Source organism: Rhincodon typus, chromosome 19 (genome assembly GCF_021869965.1).
Source record: "Rhincodon typus isolate 14 chromosome 19, sRhiTyp1.1, whole genome shotgun sequence".
Lineage (NCBI taxonomy): Eukaryota > Metazoa > Chordata > Chondrichthyes > Orectolobiformes > Rhincodontidae > Rhincodon > Rhincodon typus.
In genome coordinates, this window is record NC_063350.1 from 378,679 (window position 1) to 398,015 (window position 19,337).

The window sequence follows — 19,337 nt, forward strand, 5'->3', positions numbered from 1 at the left end:
CTGGCTCTACCCCCACCTCTTTGACCTGTCTGTCTCCTCTCCACCTATCTTCTCCTTTATCCATCTTCTATCCACCTCCCCACCTCTCCCTATTTATTTCAGAACCCCCTTCCCCTCCCCCATTTCTGAAGAAGGGTGTAGGCCCGAAACATCAGCTTTCCTGCTCCTCTGATGCTGCTTGGCCTGCTGTGTTCATCCAGCTCTATACCTTGTTATCTCAGATTCTCCAGCATCGGCAGTTCCTATTATCTGAGATTAAATGTACTGCCAAACATTTTAACAAACTAACCAGTCCCAGTTTTAGCCCCAATGTGTGTGTGTGCTTATTATTTAATGATCAGCTACTCTTAATTAATTCTTCATCTTAATCAAGCATATGACCCAATGTTTTGGGGACACTGGTGTCTTTCTTGGTGAAATATTCTAACAGTGTTGATTAACATTGTCAGAGAGTCCGTTTAGTTCATGCCTGCAGAAGAACAACACATTGACTGTAACCCATAGACTTGTGATTCATGAGTTTTGCTTTTGTTCAGCAAAAACATCCCAAGAGAAACAGAAAGTGTTGATATAATTGAAAAGTCTATTAGTTGTTGGCTGTATGGTATGAATGTTCCTTCTCTGGGACTTGAGGTTAACATAATTGATTAATATGAAAACTACATTTTGAAATCTTACCTCATTGAAGACAGCTTCGTATTCACATTTCACTTTCCTAGTCAAGTGCGTATAACCTAAGAACACATGAAGATACACTGTTACTTTCCATGTCAGTAATGACAGGTTTCTACAGTCAAATGAGTTAAGTAATTCTAAGAAGTGATTGTCTATTCTATCCAGTTGAAGTGTGGGAACAGTTCAACAAGAAATTGTCAATGTCCATCTTGTTCATTTTCTATCATCCTGGTAACCATACTACAATAATGGACTTACTAACTCATCACAATTTCTATCTCTATTTTGCTCTACAGGAGGGTTAAGAGTAATGGCTGGGGAGACAGAGACAAGAAAATAGAATTAACGTTGAAATCAAACCAGCCATGGGCATAAGCAAAATAAACTTGCAGAGATATGGAGATACAGCAGGAGAATCAGATTGTTCTGCAGAGTGTCAGCGTGGTCTTGATGGGCTGAATGTCTTCCTTCTATGCTGTAATAACTCTGCAGCTCTAAAATTGTTGCTGTCTAATCAGACTGCTGTCTATCTTTGTATTATCTTATCTACAAGTCTGATTTTATTTCTTATTTTTGTCGGTAATTGATAGTATGAGGTGGAGGTTAGATAGACCTTAGGTTTCGGGTAAAAGTTTGGCACAACATCGTGGGCCAAAGGGCCTGTACTGTGCTCTACTGTTCTATGTTCTATGTTCTAATGCTCATTAAGTCATTACACTATTAGGACCTATTATTTTCTGTTTAATGATGAACTTCAAAAGGATGTGGACAGGTTGGTGAAATGGGTGGAATAGTGTGAGATGAATTTAATGCAGAGAGGTTTGAGTGACTTATTTTGGCAGGAAGGATACAGGTTTACAATATAAAGATGCAATACTACAGAGGCACATGAGCAGAGGGACCTCATGTATAGAGCACAAATCATTGAAGGTTGTAGAATAATTTGAAAAAAGCAGTTAATAAAGTATTCAGCTTTATAAGTAAGAATACAGAGTGCAAAAGCAAGCAAATTATAGTGAACATTTTATAAACTCTGGTCAAAATCAAATGGAATACTTTGTAACAATGAGCTGAATGACCTCCAACTGTACCGTGATAAATCTATCACTCTAATCTATATTTAATTCCAGAATCAACATTTTTACTTGGAAGTGTTACAAATATAAGGTGTTGTAAAATTGTTTTGTTACGATGTTTCCGATATAGGGTAAAATAAAGAGGGTCATGTGACCTGCTTTGCATTCTGCCAACAATGAACCAGGGTGTCTTAGTTGTTAAAGCTTAAAAGGCCCAGGTTGTTTCACTGGGAAGAAGTTGCAAGATGTTGATGTCTATAAACAATGATTAAGGCATCATATTGACTGTTGTTCTTTAAAATAAGAAAAATGTTGGGATGGTTGTGTTTTATATATGTATAAGCATACACTTGTACTTTAAGCTGTCTACTTAGTTCCAAGAACTACTGAAGTTAGGAGTTTAAAGGACATCTAATTTACCCTTCCACCTGGATATAAGGACTAACTGACTCATGTAACCATGCACATTAACTCTGGGAAGGCGGAGGTGAAGTCCATAGAAGACACTGTAGAACTGGTGTTCAGTTTGTCTGATAGTGTCAGTTTGCCAGATCTGAGACAGGAATACAGAGAGAGCAGAGAAAGAGAACAGCAATAGAGACAGCAAGTCTTTTTGTTCATTATCTCTGAATCTGTTAGTAGCTCATGGTCATAATGAAGAAACAACGTTCACAAGGACTTAAATAAGACTGGAACAATCGCCTAGCTTTGGTTAGACACAAGATCAATGAATCTTGATGAATTCAATCATTGTTGGTGAAATGTGAATTCAATTTAACTTAGCAAAGGAATGGTTATGAGATCAATCATCTCAGCTCCAGGACATCCCTGCAGGGGTTCCCTCAGGGTAGTGTCCTAGACTCAACCACCTTCAGCTGCTTCATCAATGACCTTTCATCCATCTTAAGGTCAGAAGTGGGGATGTTCACCGATGATTACACAATATCCAGTACCATTCGTAACTCATCAGATACCGAAGATGTCCAAAATGCAACGAAATCTGGACAATATCCAGGCTTGACCTTACAAATGGAATTTAAAATTTGCGCCACACAAGTGCATGCAAAGATCATCTCCAACAAAAGACGATCTAACTATCACCCCTTGACAATCAATGGTATAACCACAACTAAATCCCAACTATCAACACCCTTGGGTTGCCATTGTCCAGAAACTGAACTGGATGAGTCATAAAACTACCATGGCTACAACAGCAGGACATGTTAGGAATCTTGCAACGAGTAACTCACCACCTGATTTCCTAAAGCCTGCACACTATCTATAAGATGCATATCAGAAGTGTGATGGAATTCTCCCCACTTGCCTGATGTGTGCAGCTCCAATAACACTCTAAAAGCTGGACACCATCAAGGATGCGGAGCCATTCAGTACCCTGCACAATCACTCTGTACCAGTATTGTGCACAATCTACAAGATGTACTGCAGAAATTCACCACGGCATCTCAGACAGCACCTTCCAAATCCATTACTACTACTATCTAGAAGGACAAGGGCAGCAAGCGTATGGGAATACCTGCAACTTTCCTCCAAGCAATTCACCATCCTGACTTAGAAATTTACCTCCGTTCCTTCACTGTCACTGGGTCAAAATCCAGGAATTCCCTCCCTAATGGCATTGTGGGTCAATCTGCAGTACATACACTGCAGCGGTTCAAGAAGGCAGCTCACCACCACCTTCTCAAGGGCAATTAGGGACAGGTAATAAATGCTGGCCCATTCAGTGACACCCAGATCCCGTGAGTGAATTTTTAAAAAGGTGGACATATAACATACAAACATATCAATTACGAACAGGAGTAGGCCATTCAGCCCCTCAAGCCTATTCCTCCACTCAGTCAGATCTGATTGCAACCTCAAATGTGCATTCTTACCAACATTTACATTAATATTTCTTCCTAATGAATACAAGATGAAAAACTTAAACAAAAGCAATGATCAAATAAAGCTGATTGTAGATTTTGTTAATTAGACATGCTGAATATTTAGAATAATCTTTTGGATTAAGATACCCAAAATAAAGACATTAGCTTCACTCAAGATGCAGCTTAGTACTGGAAGAGGAATTTAATGTTTTAGTAATAGCATGGCAGCCTTTGATACATAAGTGACCAATTCCCATTTTATTGTTTTCTCTGGTTTTCCTGTCTGGTTTCTTGTCTTCTTAAGTGTATAATAAAGAGGCAAAGGCAGTAGGAGATATTGTGGCAACTACAGGATAAATATTAGAATAACCATTAATAACTAAAATTGGTTCAGTTGATGACATTTTGTTACAGCATTTGTAATGGAGGGCTACATTAAGTCAATGCTTATTTTCCCATAGATGATTCCAGACCTGCTGTGTATGTTCAGTTTTCTTTTTATTTCAGATTATCAGAATCTGCAGCATTTTGATTTTGATCTGGTTTCCATCCCTGTATCCAGATTATGAATCAATCAATCACATCAGTTTTTTGTTTACATTTTGTGGACTATGGGTGACACTAGGCCAGTATTTGTTGCCTGTCTCTAACTGCCTTGGAGGAGGCAATGGTGAGGAAGCAGTATCTCTTACTGCAGGTAAACCCACAATGCCGTTTGGGAGGGAGCACGAAGATTTGGAGTCCGTTACAGTGAAGGTGGTGAACATATTTTAATTCAGGATGGTGGGTCATGGTGCTCCTGCTATGCATGTGAAATAAACTGCTGAGTGCAGGGCAGGAAAGGCCCCGCAAGGAGTTTCATCCCTGGCACCACAACATGACAGTACGGGAAGGTAAAGTCGCCATAGGGCTGTTTGCTCATTACAGAGAGACGGCTGGCGGTGATGTAACCTGAGCGTAAACACCGAGGGGACACAGACCCGCCGTCCAGCTAACTGAGCTAACCGACCTCCTACTGCAGCACTGTCGACAATCTGATACTTTTTCCTAAACTCCCGAATGGCGCTGAGACTGTCCCCGGTTTCCAGGCTTTCCCAAAGTCTCCCTCGGGAAAGAAGCTTTCGGCGCGGCTCCTTACCTCGGAATGTGATGTGAACCTGGCGGTCATACTTCCCACTCAGGTTAGAAACTTTCTTCAGAAGCAAAGTGAGAGACATGGTGAGCTTTCAACCCACGCTGCTACAATTGTAAACGTTGTTATTTCCCTTTCTGAAAGTGCAAATATCGTCCCATCTTGGTGAAATGCAGACTGCTGCTTGGGTGAATCGTGAGGCAAACACTTATTGCTGGGAGCTGCCTGGTTTCGAGCCTCCTCGCTGCGTAAAACAACTTGCTCAATCAGATTCCAGGTTTATCTGTCAAAACACACACTCAATCCAACAGCTTCACAATGTTTCCGCCCTCCAGCCGCACATGGAGTGCTAACACGATGAATGATCAAAATAGACAGGTAACTTAGTTCATATGCGAAACAAACATACACCAAGAATTTTCAATTTCACATCTTTATACGTCAGTTTTGTATTCAAACTCTTGGATTCTCTGCTTGTATTTTGGTCCTTTCTGGGTGCGGACTTTATTTCCTTATTCCAACCATATCGCGAATGTGGCCAAGCCCATCACTGTAAGCACTTCTTTGTCCTGAATGCCAACTCTGACTCACTAAACTATGAATAAACTTAGTAAAGAATGGTTATCATGTTCGACACGTACTTGCGACATAAATAACAAAGAACTGTCCAGGTGAAGTATTCCTTTACCTCCCATCCTTCTATTAATAACTACCTTTTACCAAAGGAAGGTTATGACAAGATGGGACGTGCTGTAAACTTGCTGTTTTAGAATGCATCAGGTGATGTTCTAATTTTTCACAATTACTTTGACTCTTTCACCACTGACAGGGAGACTAAAACCTAAACTGGCTGATGGCACTGCTGAGGGCCCATGAAGGGAGGTGATGGCCTAGTGGTATTATCACTGACTATTAATCCAGAGACTCAGGTTAGGTACTGGGGGACCGGGTTGAATTTGAATTTAGTAATGATCTAGAGTCTAACAATGACCATTAAACCATTGAACAATTGTCAGGGAAAATCAATCTGGTTCACCAATGTCCTTTAGGGAAGAAAAGTTTGGCCTACATGTCACTCCAGACCCACAGCACTGTGGTTGCCCCTTAGGGCAATTAGGGTGGGCAATAAATTTGACCTAGTCAACAATGCCCACATCTTGTGAATGAACAAAAAAAAATTGCTGCAGTCTCTGCCCTTTCGCAATGGGACCACTCCATGAAAAGTTCCCAGGTGATGCAACCTAGTAACTTTGCTCAGATTCCATTGGTTAATAAAAACAAGAGTGTATAGAATTATTTTTATTTATTCAGGAAATGTGGGTGTCACTGGCTTGACCAGCATTTGTTGCCCATCCTAACTGCCTCAAGAGAATGGTGATGAGCTGCCTTCTTCTGCAGCAGTCCTTGCCACAATCCTGTGAGAGAGGGTGTGCCAGGATTTTCACTCAGCTACACTGAAGGACCAATGATATATTTCTAAGTCAGAATGGTGAGTGGCTTGGAGGAGAATTTGCAAGTGGTGGAGTTCCAAAGTATCTGCTGACCTTGTTCTTCTAGTTGGAAGTGGTCATGTATTTGGAAGGTGCTGTCCAAGGACCCTTGGTGAATTTCTGCAGTGTAACTTGGAGATGGTATCAAGGAATCCTGTTGATAAGTCACTGAAGGCTACTATGTAGGTTCAGCAAGCTATGAGGAAAGCTGATGGAATATTAGCCTTTATTGCAAGAGGATCTGAGTGCAGGAGTAATGCAGTCTCATTTCAATTGTGTAAGAATCTTGGTTAGACCACACCTGGAAGTGTATGTAGTTTTGGGCTCCTGATCTTAGGAAAGATATTATTGCAGAGGAGTGCAACAAAAGTTCTGAAGGTCTATATAATTCTATGACTTTATGACTTGTTTCTGGGATGATGGGACTAAGGAGAAATTGGGTAAACTGGACCTGTTTCCTATAGTTTCAATGAATCGGAGGTGATCTCATTGAAACTTCGAAAATATTTAAAGGAATAGACAGGGTGGATGCAAATGTTTCCACCAGTTGTGAAATCTAGAACCAGGCAACACAGTTTAAATATATGGAGACTTCCATTTAGGGCAGAGATGAGGAGAGTTGTAAACCTTTGGAATTCTCTTCCACAGAGGACTGTGGAGGCTCGGTTTTTGAGTAGGCTTAAGGTAGAGATTGATAGATTTTTGATTACCAGTGGTGTGCAGGGTTAAAGGGATGGGGTGACAAAAGACAGTGAAGAGTTTGATCATCTACGATCATGTTGAATGGTGGGGCAGGCTCAAAAGGCTGAATGGCTCCTGCTCCTATTTCCTTCACAAAAGGTCATTTGTGAACCAGATGGTTTTGTACGGCAATTGGCAATGGGTTTTGAGATCGTCATGAGGATTTTGCTTCCAGACTTTGAAAATTTAAGTGTTACCATCTGCTATGGTAGGATTTGAAGCTGGGTTCAAAATATTACCTGAGTCTCTGGACTGTTAATACAGCAACTGCATCACTACGTCATCACCTCCCCAATTGGAGGTAACCTATTGATATGGGCAGGCAATCACCCTTGAGCATGCAGGACCAATAGATAAAGTGGTCAAGACGGTAAAGCGGTCAAGACGGTAAAGCATAGTTTCCTATTGCTCCTGTACTCTAGGACTTGGCCAAAGAAGGTATGGTGGAACTACATAAAACAGCAAATGTTTTGTGAACAGTTCTATTCAATGACTTAAAGGAAGCTTGTGGTCACATTCACACTACAGAGGTGTACAGAGGAGGTTTTTATGATGTTTCGAGGAACAGCTGAGATGCAAGATTGGATACACAGGGGTTATTTTCTTTAGAACAGAGAACCTGAGAGATTTAACTGAATTCCTCGAAACATCATAAATGGGACTAGTTCAGTTTAGGAAACCTGGTAAGCATGAATGATTTGGGCCAAAGGGCCTGCTTTGGTGCTGTATACTTCTATGACTCTCTGTGACTCCATCAGGGTACTTTCTAGATGGTATGAAGTTAAATACAATGGGTATCCAAAGAGACTTGGGGGGTTCAGGTGCATAGATCTTTAAATGCCAAAAACAGGTGCAGAAAATAATCAAGAAAACTAATGGAAGCTGGCCTTTATATCTCAAGGACTGAAGTATAAGGATGCAGCTACACAAAATCCTGGTTAGATCTCTCAAAGTACTTTGTGCAGATCTGGACACCATAACTTAGGAAGGATACACTGGCCTTAGAGGGGGTACAAGGTAGGTTTACAAGAATGATAACTTAATCCCTGAAGTCCAGATATGAAAAGAGATAGCATAAATTGAGCCTGTTTTCCTGGAATTTAAAAGGTTAAGGGGCGATCTGATCAATGTCTTTAAAATAATAACAGGAAAATATCACGTAGATAAAGATAAACTATTTCCACTGGTTGGAGACTCTAGAACTAGGAAACACAGTCTGAGAATTAGGGCCAGACCATTCAGGAGAGATGTCAGAAACAGTGGTAGGCATTTGGAAATCTCTTCCACAAACAACAGTGGATGCTGGATCAGTTGTTAATTTTAAATCTGAGACAGATAAAGCTCAGCAGGTCTGGCAGCATCTGTGGAGAAAAAAAATCAGAGTTAACATTTTGAGTCCGGTGACCCTTCCTCAGAACCTCAGATAAATTTTTGTTAAGCAAAGATATTAAAGGATATAGGCTAACAGTTGGTACATGGAGTTAAGCCACAGATCAGCTTTGATTTCATTGAATGGTGGAACAGGTTAGAGAGTAGAATGGAAGATAGATTAATTAAAGAATTTGACAGAATAGAGACAAATTAATTTTTCTGGTGGGGGAACCAAAACAAAGCGTGAGTTGGGGCAGTTAGCTGACCCTTAAAATGAAAGGTCAGCCGTTCCAGGATGATGTCAGGAAGTACTTCTTCACACACAGTGGAGAGGAAACCTTTCAACATTAAAACTAAATAACTTTTGTTAGGTCAGGAATAAGAAACAAAGTGAGAAGATGAAGTCACCCATAATCTGATTGAATGGCAGAACATGCCTGAGGACCTGAATAGTCATCTTGTTCCAAAGGCAGAGCCTGGGCTGAAGTGCAGGAGGTAACCACAGAGTCAAACCCACCCTATCCCTGGCTACAAGGAGAGTGAACGCAACTGGAATCCTAACATTCCTTTCACAAACCACACAAACAATATATCATTACAGAGGTGGTGAGGAGGACGAAATCAGTACCAATTATTCTTTACCACCGTTTGCACCACAGTGGTGTTTTAGTGGATATGGCACTGCTGTGTAGTGTTGAGTTACTGACTGTAAATTTAGTCTCACTCTGCTCCTCCATTTGTACCAGAATTGCTGTTAGAAATCAAAGACACAACAGCCCATGCCAAATCACCTGTTCCAAATATTAAAGCACAGAGATTAAAAAGCAAAATTTACAAACTGGTGTCATTTCAATTGTGCCCTCAGCCCTGTTCCCCAAAACCTACTTCCATCTAATGCCCCCATTCTTCCATCAAATCATATTCCCTACTTCTCCAACCATTTCCATCTCCATTCCTTCTTTTACAACTGGTTCACACACCCAGTACTCACACTGAGACAACAAAGGTCTCTAGCCAAGTTGGATTCTCATTAGAACTTGCTTTGCTGTATTGGGAATAGCTGAAGAATATTTAATGCACACACTGAAAACACTTTGCCCACACACACATATTCAGACACATAGGCAGCCAGTATCTTGCAATTTTCTACCCTCAAGTATTTATCCAATTCCTTTTTGATGTTTAATATTGCATTTGCTTCAATTTCACAATGCAGCAGTCAAGAAATTGCTCTGGAAACTAATGGTAAAGTTCCACGTTTGCTATAATCAGGGGTTATTTTAGCCAACTTGGAGACAGTGAGGACTGCAGATGCTGGAAGCTAGAGTCAATAAAAGTGGAGCTGGAAAAAGCACAGCCAGTCAGACAGCATCCAAGGAGCAAGAAAGTCAACGTTTCAGGTCCTGAAGAAGGGTTTCGGCTCAAAACATTTGTTTTCCTGCTCCTCGGATGATGTCTGACTGGCTGTGGTTTTCCAGCTCCACATTTATTGACTGTAAATCTTAGCCAAGCTGCTTCAGTGTCTGCTGATTAACTCAGTTTGTGTGCATGTGCTTGTTTTTATTTGTTCATGGGTTGTCACTGGCAGGGCTAGCATTATTGACCATCCCTAATTCTCTGGAGAAGGTGTCACTGAGCTTCTATCTTGAACTGCTGCAGTCCTTGAGGAAAAGGAATATCCAGTGCTGTTAGGAAAGGAGGCACAAGGCTTTGTCCCAGCAACAACGAAAGAATGTAACATAGCTCCAAGTCAAGATGGTGTGTGACTCGGAGGGGTCTGGCACAAATTCAAAGCAGTGACCACACCTACTGCTTTCCAGCCTGTGGAGTTCTCAGGCTAAGTGATGACTTCAATGTCTTTTTTTCTGGTTAGGTGCTAACTGCAGCAATATCTCTATTCCATGTGACAAACTTTTCAAGCCGCAAGGCCTTCCCATTTTGTTCTTTCCCCCCAACCCCCAACCAGCCCATCCTTTTACTGCTTCTGTAATTGCTTAAAACATGTTACGTCTCTAATTTTTGCCAGTTCTGAAAGACCATTGCTCTGAAACACAAGGATAAATTTAGCCAAGTGTCAGTTTTGAGGAGCTGTAAGGAGGGTTTCCCTCCAAGAACCCTAGTGACTTTCCTCATTCAACTTTACACTACTCCCTCATTAAGTATTCACCTTGCCTCCGTTCCCGTACAATCACATGCTCGACAGCAGGGAAAGTGACCACACTGGGACCTGCTGACATTCATGCTGCCAGTACCATACTGAACCTTCAGTGCACACCATTCAAACACTGCAGTCCGCTGTGAAGGTGCCATCTAGGTCAGTGCAGCATTTCCACTCTGGAAGAATGCACAGCAGTGCCACCATAATGATCTTCTGCATTTTACAAGGGTAAATGCGACCATCGTCTCTCTGTTATTTCACACTCACTCTTTACTCTGCTACTGCATCCACTTCCCACCATGGCTAATGATCTATCATAATGCATTCAGCACCTTCTCTCAATGGTTCTCACCCACCCCATTTATCAGACTCACCCCCAACCACCTATTAATCCTTCCTGTCCCCTGAATTTTATTTTCTCTCACCCAGGATTGGAGGCAGCAAGAACATCCTTGCTAGGGGCCAACAGTAGCAGCAGCACACAGCTCTCCAAGATGGTGGCACCAGCAAGGCAACATCACAAAGAAGGACAGCCAGAGTGGAACTCTTGGCACCACGGCAGCCTGGGCAGTTAGCAGAGCCAAGGACTCCTGGTTGCAGTAGGCACCGAGCAGGCACTCCTGGCATCAGAGGCAACAGTGAAGCCAGGGAAACCTGGTTGTGGTCACAATAGGCCTGGAGCAGGGATTTCTGGTTATCAACAAGGCAGCGTTAGAGCAGAGCCAGGGACTCCTGTTGGTTCAGCCTGGGACTCGGCAACAGCAAAGTGGGCCCTGCGGTGAAGGAATGGTGCCTAAAGAGTGGTGACTCTTATGTTGGTGGGTCTGGTGCAGACGGCATCGAGGCAGTGGAGGAGGGGTAGCGGCGCAGGTGTCACTAGTGAACCAGTTCAGAACTCACGGTGGAGGCAGCAGAACAAAGAGAGACTCTCTTTCAATTATATCTTTTTTACTCTTTTTATTTTTAAAATACTCAGAATTACCCTGGGCCATGGCGACAGTTGAAGCTTTTCACCATTTTATTGTATTATTCACTGTAAAACACAAGTGACAATAAATCATTCAACTCTCATCTAGCCCCTGAAAACCTAAAATGGAAAATCATACTTTTCTCAACATAAAGAATGTAATTTTTTCACTCCACTGCATTTTCCCAACTGTCTCACCATTTCCCACGTCATTCAGGGGTTGGGAAGATTGTATTGATCTTTGTATTTCACTCCAAGGGCACATTCAATATTTTCAGTATTTTGTGTTTTAAACCAGTAATAATTTTAAATTGAAGCTGATTATTTCTCCCAAAAATAAGTGGGAAAGAAAATGGTGAAGATGACACAATGAATCTGCAGAGAAATACACAGGTTCAACAAGTGGGCAGAAACTTGGATGGAATGTAATGTGGGAAAATGTGACATTATGTACATTGGCAGAAATAGAGGAATTACATATTATTTAAATAGAGAAAGACTGCAGAAAGCTACAAAACAGAAGGATTGGAAATCTAAAATTATGCAGAAGGGTTCTGAAGAAGGGTCAGTCGTCAGTCAATCCAATTGCTTCCCCCCAGCCCCAGCCCCAGCCCCACAGATGCTGCCAGAATTGCTGGGTTTCTCCGGCTAGTTCTGGATTTGGGAGTCTGTGTGCATGAATCACAAAAAGCTAGCATCTAAGTTCTGTGGCTAACAGGGAAAGAAATGGATTGTTAGCCTTTACTGCAAAGGGAATGGAGTATAAAAGTGAGGTTAATAGATGGAGAGGAAAACAAAGATGATTTGGTGATGGGGAATAAAACATTCAGGTGTTGTAAGAACCCTTCTAATAAAAAGAAAAAAAAATATTTGGTGAAACAAAAACAGAAATTGTTGGAAAAGCTCAGCTGGTATGGTAGCATCTGTGGACAGAAATCAGAGTTAACGTTTCAGTCAGGTGATATTTCCTCAGTACCCGAGTTCTGATTTCTCTCCACAGATGCTGCCAGACCAGCCGAGCTTTTCCAACAATTTCTGTTTTCATTTCTGATTTACAGCGTCTGCAATTATTTGGTTTTTATAAAATATATACTGACACTGGGGACAGTCCAGAGAAGGATCACTAGGCAGATACCAGGTATGGAAGGACTGTCTTAAATGGAGACGTTGAGTAAGTTGGGCCTGTACTCATTGGAATTCAGAAGAATGAGCTGCAATTTATTGAAAAATATACAAGATTCTTAGGAACTTGACAGGGTAGATGCAGAACAGTTGTTTCTCCATGTGGGACAATCTCGGACCAGAGGACGTAATCTCAGAATAAAGGGTCGCACATCTAAGACAGAGTTGAGGAGGTTTTTTTTTCCCTCCAGAGTAATGAGCCTGTGGAATTCTTTGCTGCAAAGGGTAGTAGAGGCTGTATTGTGAAGTACATTCAAGGCTGAGACAGACAAATTTTTAAATCAGTAAGGAATCAAAGATTATAGGGAAAAGACAGGAAAATGGAGCTAAGGATTAGCAGATCAGCTATGATCTCAACGGATAGTGGAGAGGACTCAATGGGCTAAATGGCTACTTCTGCTCCTAAGTCTAATGGAGTTAGCATCACAAATTAATAAAAGTATTCTGCTGCAAACTGGCATTTTCAAACATCTGGTAACCTTTCCATATTCTGAACCAAGTGCGCACTTAGTTGACTTGAACAAGTATTCTTGTACATTTAACTCCAGAAGATGGTGCTAGAAATGTTGATTTCTAGCAATGGTTTTGAGATCATCAAGAGTTTCTAAAACATGAAATTAGCATACTGCTGCTCAGTGAGCTTGTAAAATGAGTATCACAAATAATTCAGAATTCACCTTGGTTGGTGTCCCAGAGTGCAGAGTTGCTGATCATTGTGGTGTGAATTATTTGTCTTTTATGAAGCACCTCACACCACCAGCATTACACTTATTGTCATCGGAACAACTTCAACGGAATGGAATCATAAATGAGACAGCACAGGAAGCTATTTGACTCACCATGCTCTTGCAATCTATGGTTAAGATTCTATCCCAACAGTTCCACTCATCTGTTCTTTCCTCAGAGCCCTGATAAGTTTTGCTTTTCAAGTATTTAACTAAATTCTTGAATTATTATATTTGCAACACATTCCAGATCATAACTGTTTACATGAAAATATTTTCACTCTTCTGCTTTATTTGCCAATAACAAGATTCAGCCATCACTGGCTGGGCCACTATTTATTACCTATCGCTAATTGCCTTGGAGAAGGTAGATGTGAGCTATGATTTTGAACCACAGCTGTCGTGTGTAGTGACACCTCCAGTGCCATTAGGGAGGAAGTTTCAGGAACTGACCCAGCAACAGTGAAGGAACAGCAATATATTTCCAGTCACTGTGGCTTGGAGGGGAACTTGTAGGTAGTTGTGTTCTATGTACTGCTTCCCTTTCCCTTATAAGTGGTAGTTATCACAGGTTTCGAAGATGGTGTCAAAGGAACCTTGGTGAATTTTTGCAGGGCATCATGTAGCTGGTACACACTGCTGCTCCTGTGTCAGTGATGTTGGGAGTGAATGTTTAAGATGATGGATAGCCTACCTTAACTCTGGTTCTGATTCTCTCCACACAATATAATGAATTGGCTGAAGACACTGAATACTGCAGATGACTATGGGTCCGATAGAGTCCACATCTCTATTTTCAATGTGACCAAAATAGGAAAAAGGATACTCCTGTAGAATTGAAATAAATAACTGGGGCACACTATTGCTTTATTCATGCAGTGGAGTAAGGTGACTAATACACCACAGCACCAAGGGTACTTGGAGAACAAACTTCGCCCAGAGATAATTTTGTGTAATCAGGACTAATTGTGCAGGCCAGAAGTCATCAGCATGCCAAGTACCCTCCAACTGGGTCCTGGGCAGATGGGCAGTGCGTGTGTGAACAATACAGGAGCAGAAGTTCTCCAGAATGCAAGAGACAGCATCTCTTTTTCTGCAGTGAAGTAAACAAGAACTCGATTGTTAGTCGTTTCCACTATTTGCTATAAGCTGTCATCTCTGAGTAATGACTGAAAGACTGAACAATTAACAAGTCAACCTTTCTTTGTCTTCAACAAATAACTGAAAGGATCGGTAAACAAGGAGATTGGAGATCAGAAGGACTTGGAAAAACACATGGGATACCTCGTCAAATCTTACAGACAGGTGTTTTTGAATTGTGTTTGCTTGGTATTATTCCATACATCTATAACATCTATGTTGGTTTGTCTGCCTGCATGTGTGTATAGTGGTTTAGAAAGGGGGTAGATCTTAACAATGGTATGAGTTGATCATTCATATTTTGTTTTCCTTTAAATAAATCTTTAATTTTTGTGGTGGCCCCAGAACTAGTGGCACTCAAGTATTACCGCACTTTCAAAGGTTGGTCATGACAAAACAGTGGGATTACTTTGTAACTGAGACAAAGATTTAGTTGCGGTATAAGCAAATGCATCCCACCAGCCTCCAAATCCAAAGGATCATCAGTTACTATTTCTGCCAACTGCACTGGGATTTCATCACCAGACAGACATTCTCCTGCCCTCCCTGGTCAGCCTTCTGTAGTGACCGTTCCCTCTGGGATACCATGGTGTACTCCTCCTCTATTCCCAGCACCTCTCCTCACTCCCACAGCAACTTCCCATGCAATCGTAGAAGGTGAAACAGTTTTCTACCTCACTATCCAAAGCCCACTACCCAAGCACACCTTCTAGGCGAAGCAGCAATTTACCTGCACTTCACTCAATCTCGCCTACTGTATTCACCGCTGACAACGTGGTCTCCTCTACAGTTCACAGATGCACCATAGAAGCATTCTATTTGAGTCTATAACAGCCTGGTATGGCAAATGCTCTGCCTAGGAGCGTAAGAAATTACAGAAAATTGTATGCACAGCCCAGACCATCATGGAAGCCAACCTCCCATCCATGGACTCCATTTACACTGCTCATTGCCACAGAAAAAGCAGCCACATCAAAGACTCCTCCTACCTCAGTAATACATCCAACCTCTTCCATCAGCAGAAGATACAGAAGTTTGAACACACGCACCAACAGGTTCAAGAACAGCTTTTTCCCTGCTGTTATTAGACTGCTGAATGGACCTCTCTAACTTCAAACAATGTTGATCTTGCTAATGTTAATCTTGCTTTGCATACCTCCTATGCAACAGAAACCTTGTATAACTCACTGTCTAACCGCCCTATGATCTGTATGTCCTTGCTTGCTATGATCTGCCTGCATTGCTCGCAAAACAAAGCTTTTCACTGTACTTGTGAATACAATAAGCCAAATCAGAAAGTGTGGACAGTAGCACCGTTAGCAGCAAACACCAGTCATGTTGCTACAGCTAGCTTTTACAGCTTGCTCAAACTTTTAGGGTAATACGAGGCATACTGGGTACTTTCCAGGACTAAAACCAGTCTTAGGCCTGTTTGTTTTTTTACTGTGTACTGCAGAGATTCACAATCAGATCAGCGTAGCCATTATCCCTAGAGGATGGTTCTGAAATGCCATACTTCAGAATTAGTTTTTTTTTGCAGTGAACAAGTAGCTTGGGCCCTGTTTACAAGATTGTTGATAAGGCCAATTTTATAGCACTTGGAGCTGTCAGAACCCCCAGTAAAATTTGCAGTAAATAGCAGTAGTGAACCCCTGACCAATTTCTTAACCAGGACATCGTGGAAAGGAAGCTCATTTGAATGATCCAGTTCAAAACGTAAATTTGATCACAGAATGGAGCATATTTAAGACATGTTAGGAAACTCTAACAACTGTGGATTCAAATATAAGCAAACATACCTCTACATTGAAAATATGCAAGGCGGCTTAGTGGCTTCTGTCAGACAATTATCATAGAACCCAAAGATATTTGCGTGCACTGGGCCCAGCATAGCAACACCATCTATTTGGGAGTACACATCATCACTGAAAATGAACTCAACTGCACAAGTTGTTGAGTTTATCAGCTCAATGAATACCAATCACACAATAAGACATTGTAGATTCTAGATCCCCATGATGTAGTGGTGCACTGCAGCGGTCTATGGCTTTTTCAAATGCTACATTGGCGAATAAGCTAGCAATATCAAATCAACCCTCGGAAATTGTATTGCTGTCAATATGCAAGCCTTGAATGGTTTTCACAAATGTGAAAGAATCCTTCATTGTGCATTCCCAACAGTTTGCGATTTTCACACCGAAGTGTATGTGTGGTAGCATTACAAGACCTCAAGGCCAAACCAAACATCGGTAAATTCAAAGGGACTGGAATGATCATTCTTAATAAGCATGACAATATCAATGAACTGACCATAACACCATAAGACATAGGAGTAGAATTAGGCCATTTGGCCCATTGATCATAGCGGATGTATTTCTCAACATCATTCTTCTGCTTTCTCCCTGTAACCCTTGATCCCTTACTAATCAAGAACCCATCTATCTCTACCGTAATTACACCCAATGATTTGGCTTCCACAGCCTTCTAAGGCTACAAGTTCCTCAGATTCACCACCCTCTGGCTGAAGAAATTCCTCCTCATCTCAATTCTAAAGAGTCATCCTTCCATATTCTGAAAGTTTCCACGAGATTCCACCCCCCTCATCTTTCTAAACTCCATTGCACACCATTCCTAATGGCAGGTCCAAATTCATATCCATTAGAACAGCTGTCCAGTCAAGTTGGACTTTAAAGCAAACTGGAAAAAGTGCTGGCTGGATTTGCGCAAGAGCAATGGGCTGCTGGGTGATAAATATAATAGGGTTTGTCCTTATAGCGCAATGCACAAACGTAATGGTCTTTTATGCCCTGTTTGGTCCGTGACCAGTTCTGCACAAGATGAAATGACCAGAATGGCTACAAGCAATTTTAAGCAAGTTTTTCATATTCACACTCACTATAACACTTGCTATAACTGTCAATCATCATCTGATGCATTCTCAAATAGTAAAAAAAAGTTGTTTTCCCTTTACATTGGTACTTCCCCTGAACAATCCAAAATAGTGCAAGACCGGAGAACCGAAGGCTTCACCCTCTCTTGTTCACAGCCCCCACAAACAGTTCAGCTCCCTGGGACCCAATCTTGCAAACTCCTAGGGTTCCACTTACTTTAACTACTTCCTTTATACATTCATAGAAGCTCTTGCTGTTTACTTATATATTTCTTGCCAATATACTAATCAATTTTCTCTGCATTTATTAACCTGTTACTCAATTGTTGCTGGTTTCTAAAAAAAAAAATTCCCAATCTTCTGGCCTACTACTAGTTTTCACCACTTTGTATGCCTCAGTCTTGGATACGTTCCTTGACTGCCTTCGTTAACAATAGGTGATGCACCCTTCATCGAATCCTCCTTTCTGATCAGAATAAACTTTTGAACATTATGAAATATCTGATTAAATATCTGCCACAATTCATTCATTGACTTTCCTCTTAGTCCATTTTCCCAACTTGCATTAATCAACTTTCTCCATGTTTGTAACTGCCCTTATTCAAGTTGAGTTGCTCTCCCTCAAACTGTATTTGAAATATATATTGTGATTGCTATCCCCCATTAGATCCTTAACTACAAAGATGTCTTATCAATCCTACCTCATTCTACATTACTAGATCTAAAATAGCCGATTTCTAAGTAGCTCTGCAACATCCTGCTTCAAGAAGCAATTCCTGATGTAGTCCAGAAATTAGTCTTTTCTATTTGCTTCTAAATTCTATTTGTGCCAGGACACTGGTCCCAGCATAGTTCAAATGAAGCCCACCCCAACAGAGGGACTCTCTTTCCCCATTACTGGTGCCAGTGCCCCATGTATCTGAAGCCATTTCTCCCTGACCAATCTTTGACCATGCATTTACCTCTTTGATCTTAATTGCCTCATGACAATTTGCAAACATAGAACATAGAACATTGCAGCGCAGTACAGGCCCTTCGGCCCTCGATGTTGCGCCGACCTGTGAAACCAATCTGAAGCCCATCTAACCTAAACTATTCCATTATCACCCATATGTTTATCCAATGACCATTTAAATGCCCTTAAAGTTGGCGAGTGTACTATTTTTGCAGGCAGGGCATTCCACGCCCTTACTACTCTCTGAGTGAAGAACCTACCACTGACATCTGTCCTATATCTGTCACCCCTCAATTTAAAGCTATGTCCCCTCGTGCGAGCCATCACCATCTGAGGAAAAAGGCTCCCACTGTCTACCCTATCTAATCCTCTGATCATCTTGTATGTCTCTATCAAGTCACCTCTTAACCTTCTTCTCTCTAACGAAAACAGCCTCAAGTCCCTCAGCCTTTCCTCATAAGACCTTCCCTCCATACCAGGCAACATCCTGGTAAATCTCCTCTGCACCCTTTCCAATACTTCCACATCCTTCCTATAATGCGGTGACCATAACTGTACGCAATACTCCAAGTGCGGCCGCACCAGAGTTTTGTAAAGCTGCAACATGACCTCATGGCTCCGAAACTCAATCCCTCTACCAATAAAACCTATCAACGCTATCAACCTGGGTGGCAACTTTCAGTGATCTATGCACATGGACACCGAGATCTTTCTGCTCATCCACACTACCGAGAATGTTACCATTAGCCCAGTACTCTGTATTCCTGTTACTCCTTCCAAAGTGAATCACCTCACACTTTTCTGCATTAAACTCCATTTGCCACCTCTCAGCCCAGCTCTGCAGCTTATCTATGTCCCTCTGTAACCTGCAGCATCCTTCCGCACTATCCACAACTCCACCGACTTTGGTGTCATCCGCAAATTTACTAACCCATCCTTCTACGCCCTCATC

The 19,337-nt window shown here is 41.5% G+C and overlaps 1 protein-coding gene across 1 annotated transcript in view; it reads right to left on the reverse strand.

Moving 5' to 3' along the window:
• LOC109915181 (fer-1-like protein 4) overlaps positions 1 to 5,324 on the reverse strand; it is a 223,800-nt gene extending 218,476 nt beyond the window's left edge. The window contains exons 1-2 of the mRNA XM_048608493.1: positions 4,773 to 5,324; positions 679 to 734 (exon numbers count right to left, since the gene is read on the reverse strand). Of these exons, the coding sequence (XP_048464450.1) occupies positions 679 to 734; positions 4,773 to 4,851 (135 nt within the window). The 5' untranslated portion in view covers positions 4,852 to 5,324. The remainder of the gene's footprint in view (positions 1 to 678; positions 735 to 4,772) is intronic.
• Positions 5,325 to 19,337: the final 14,013 nt, after the last annotated feature.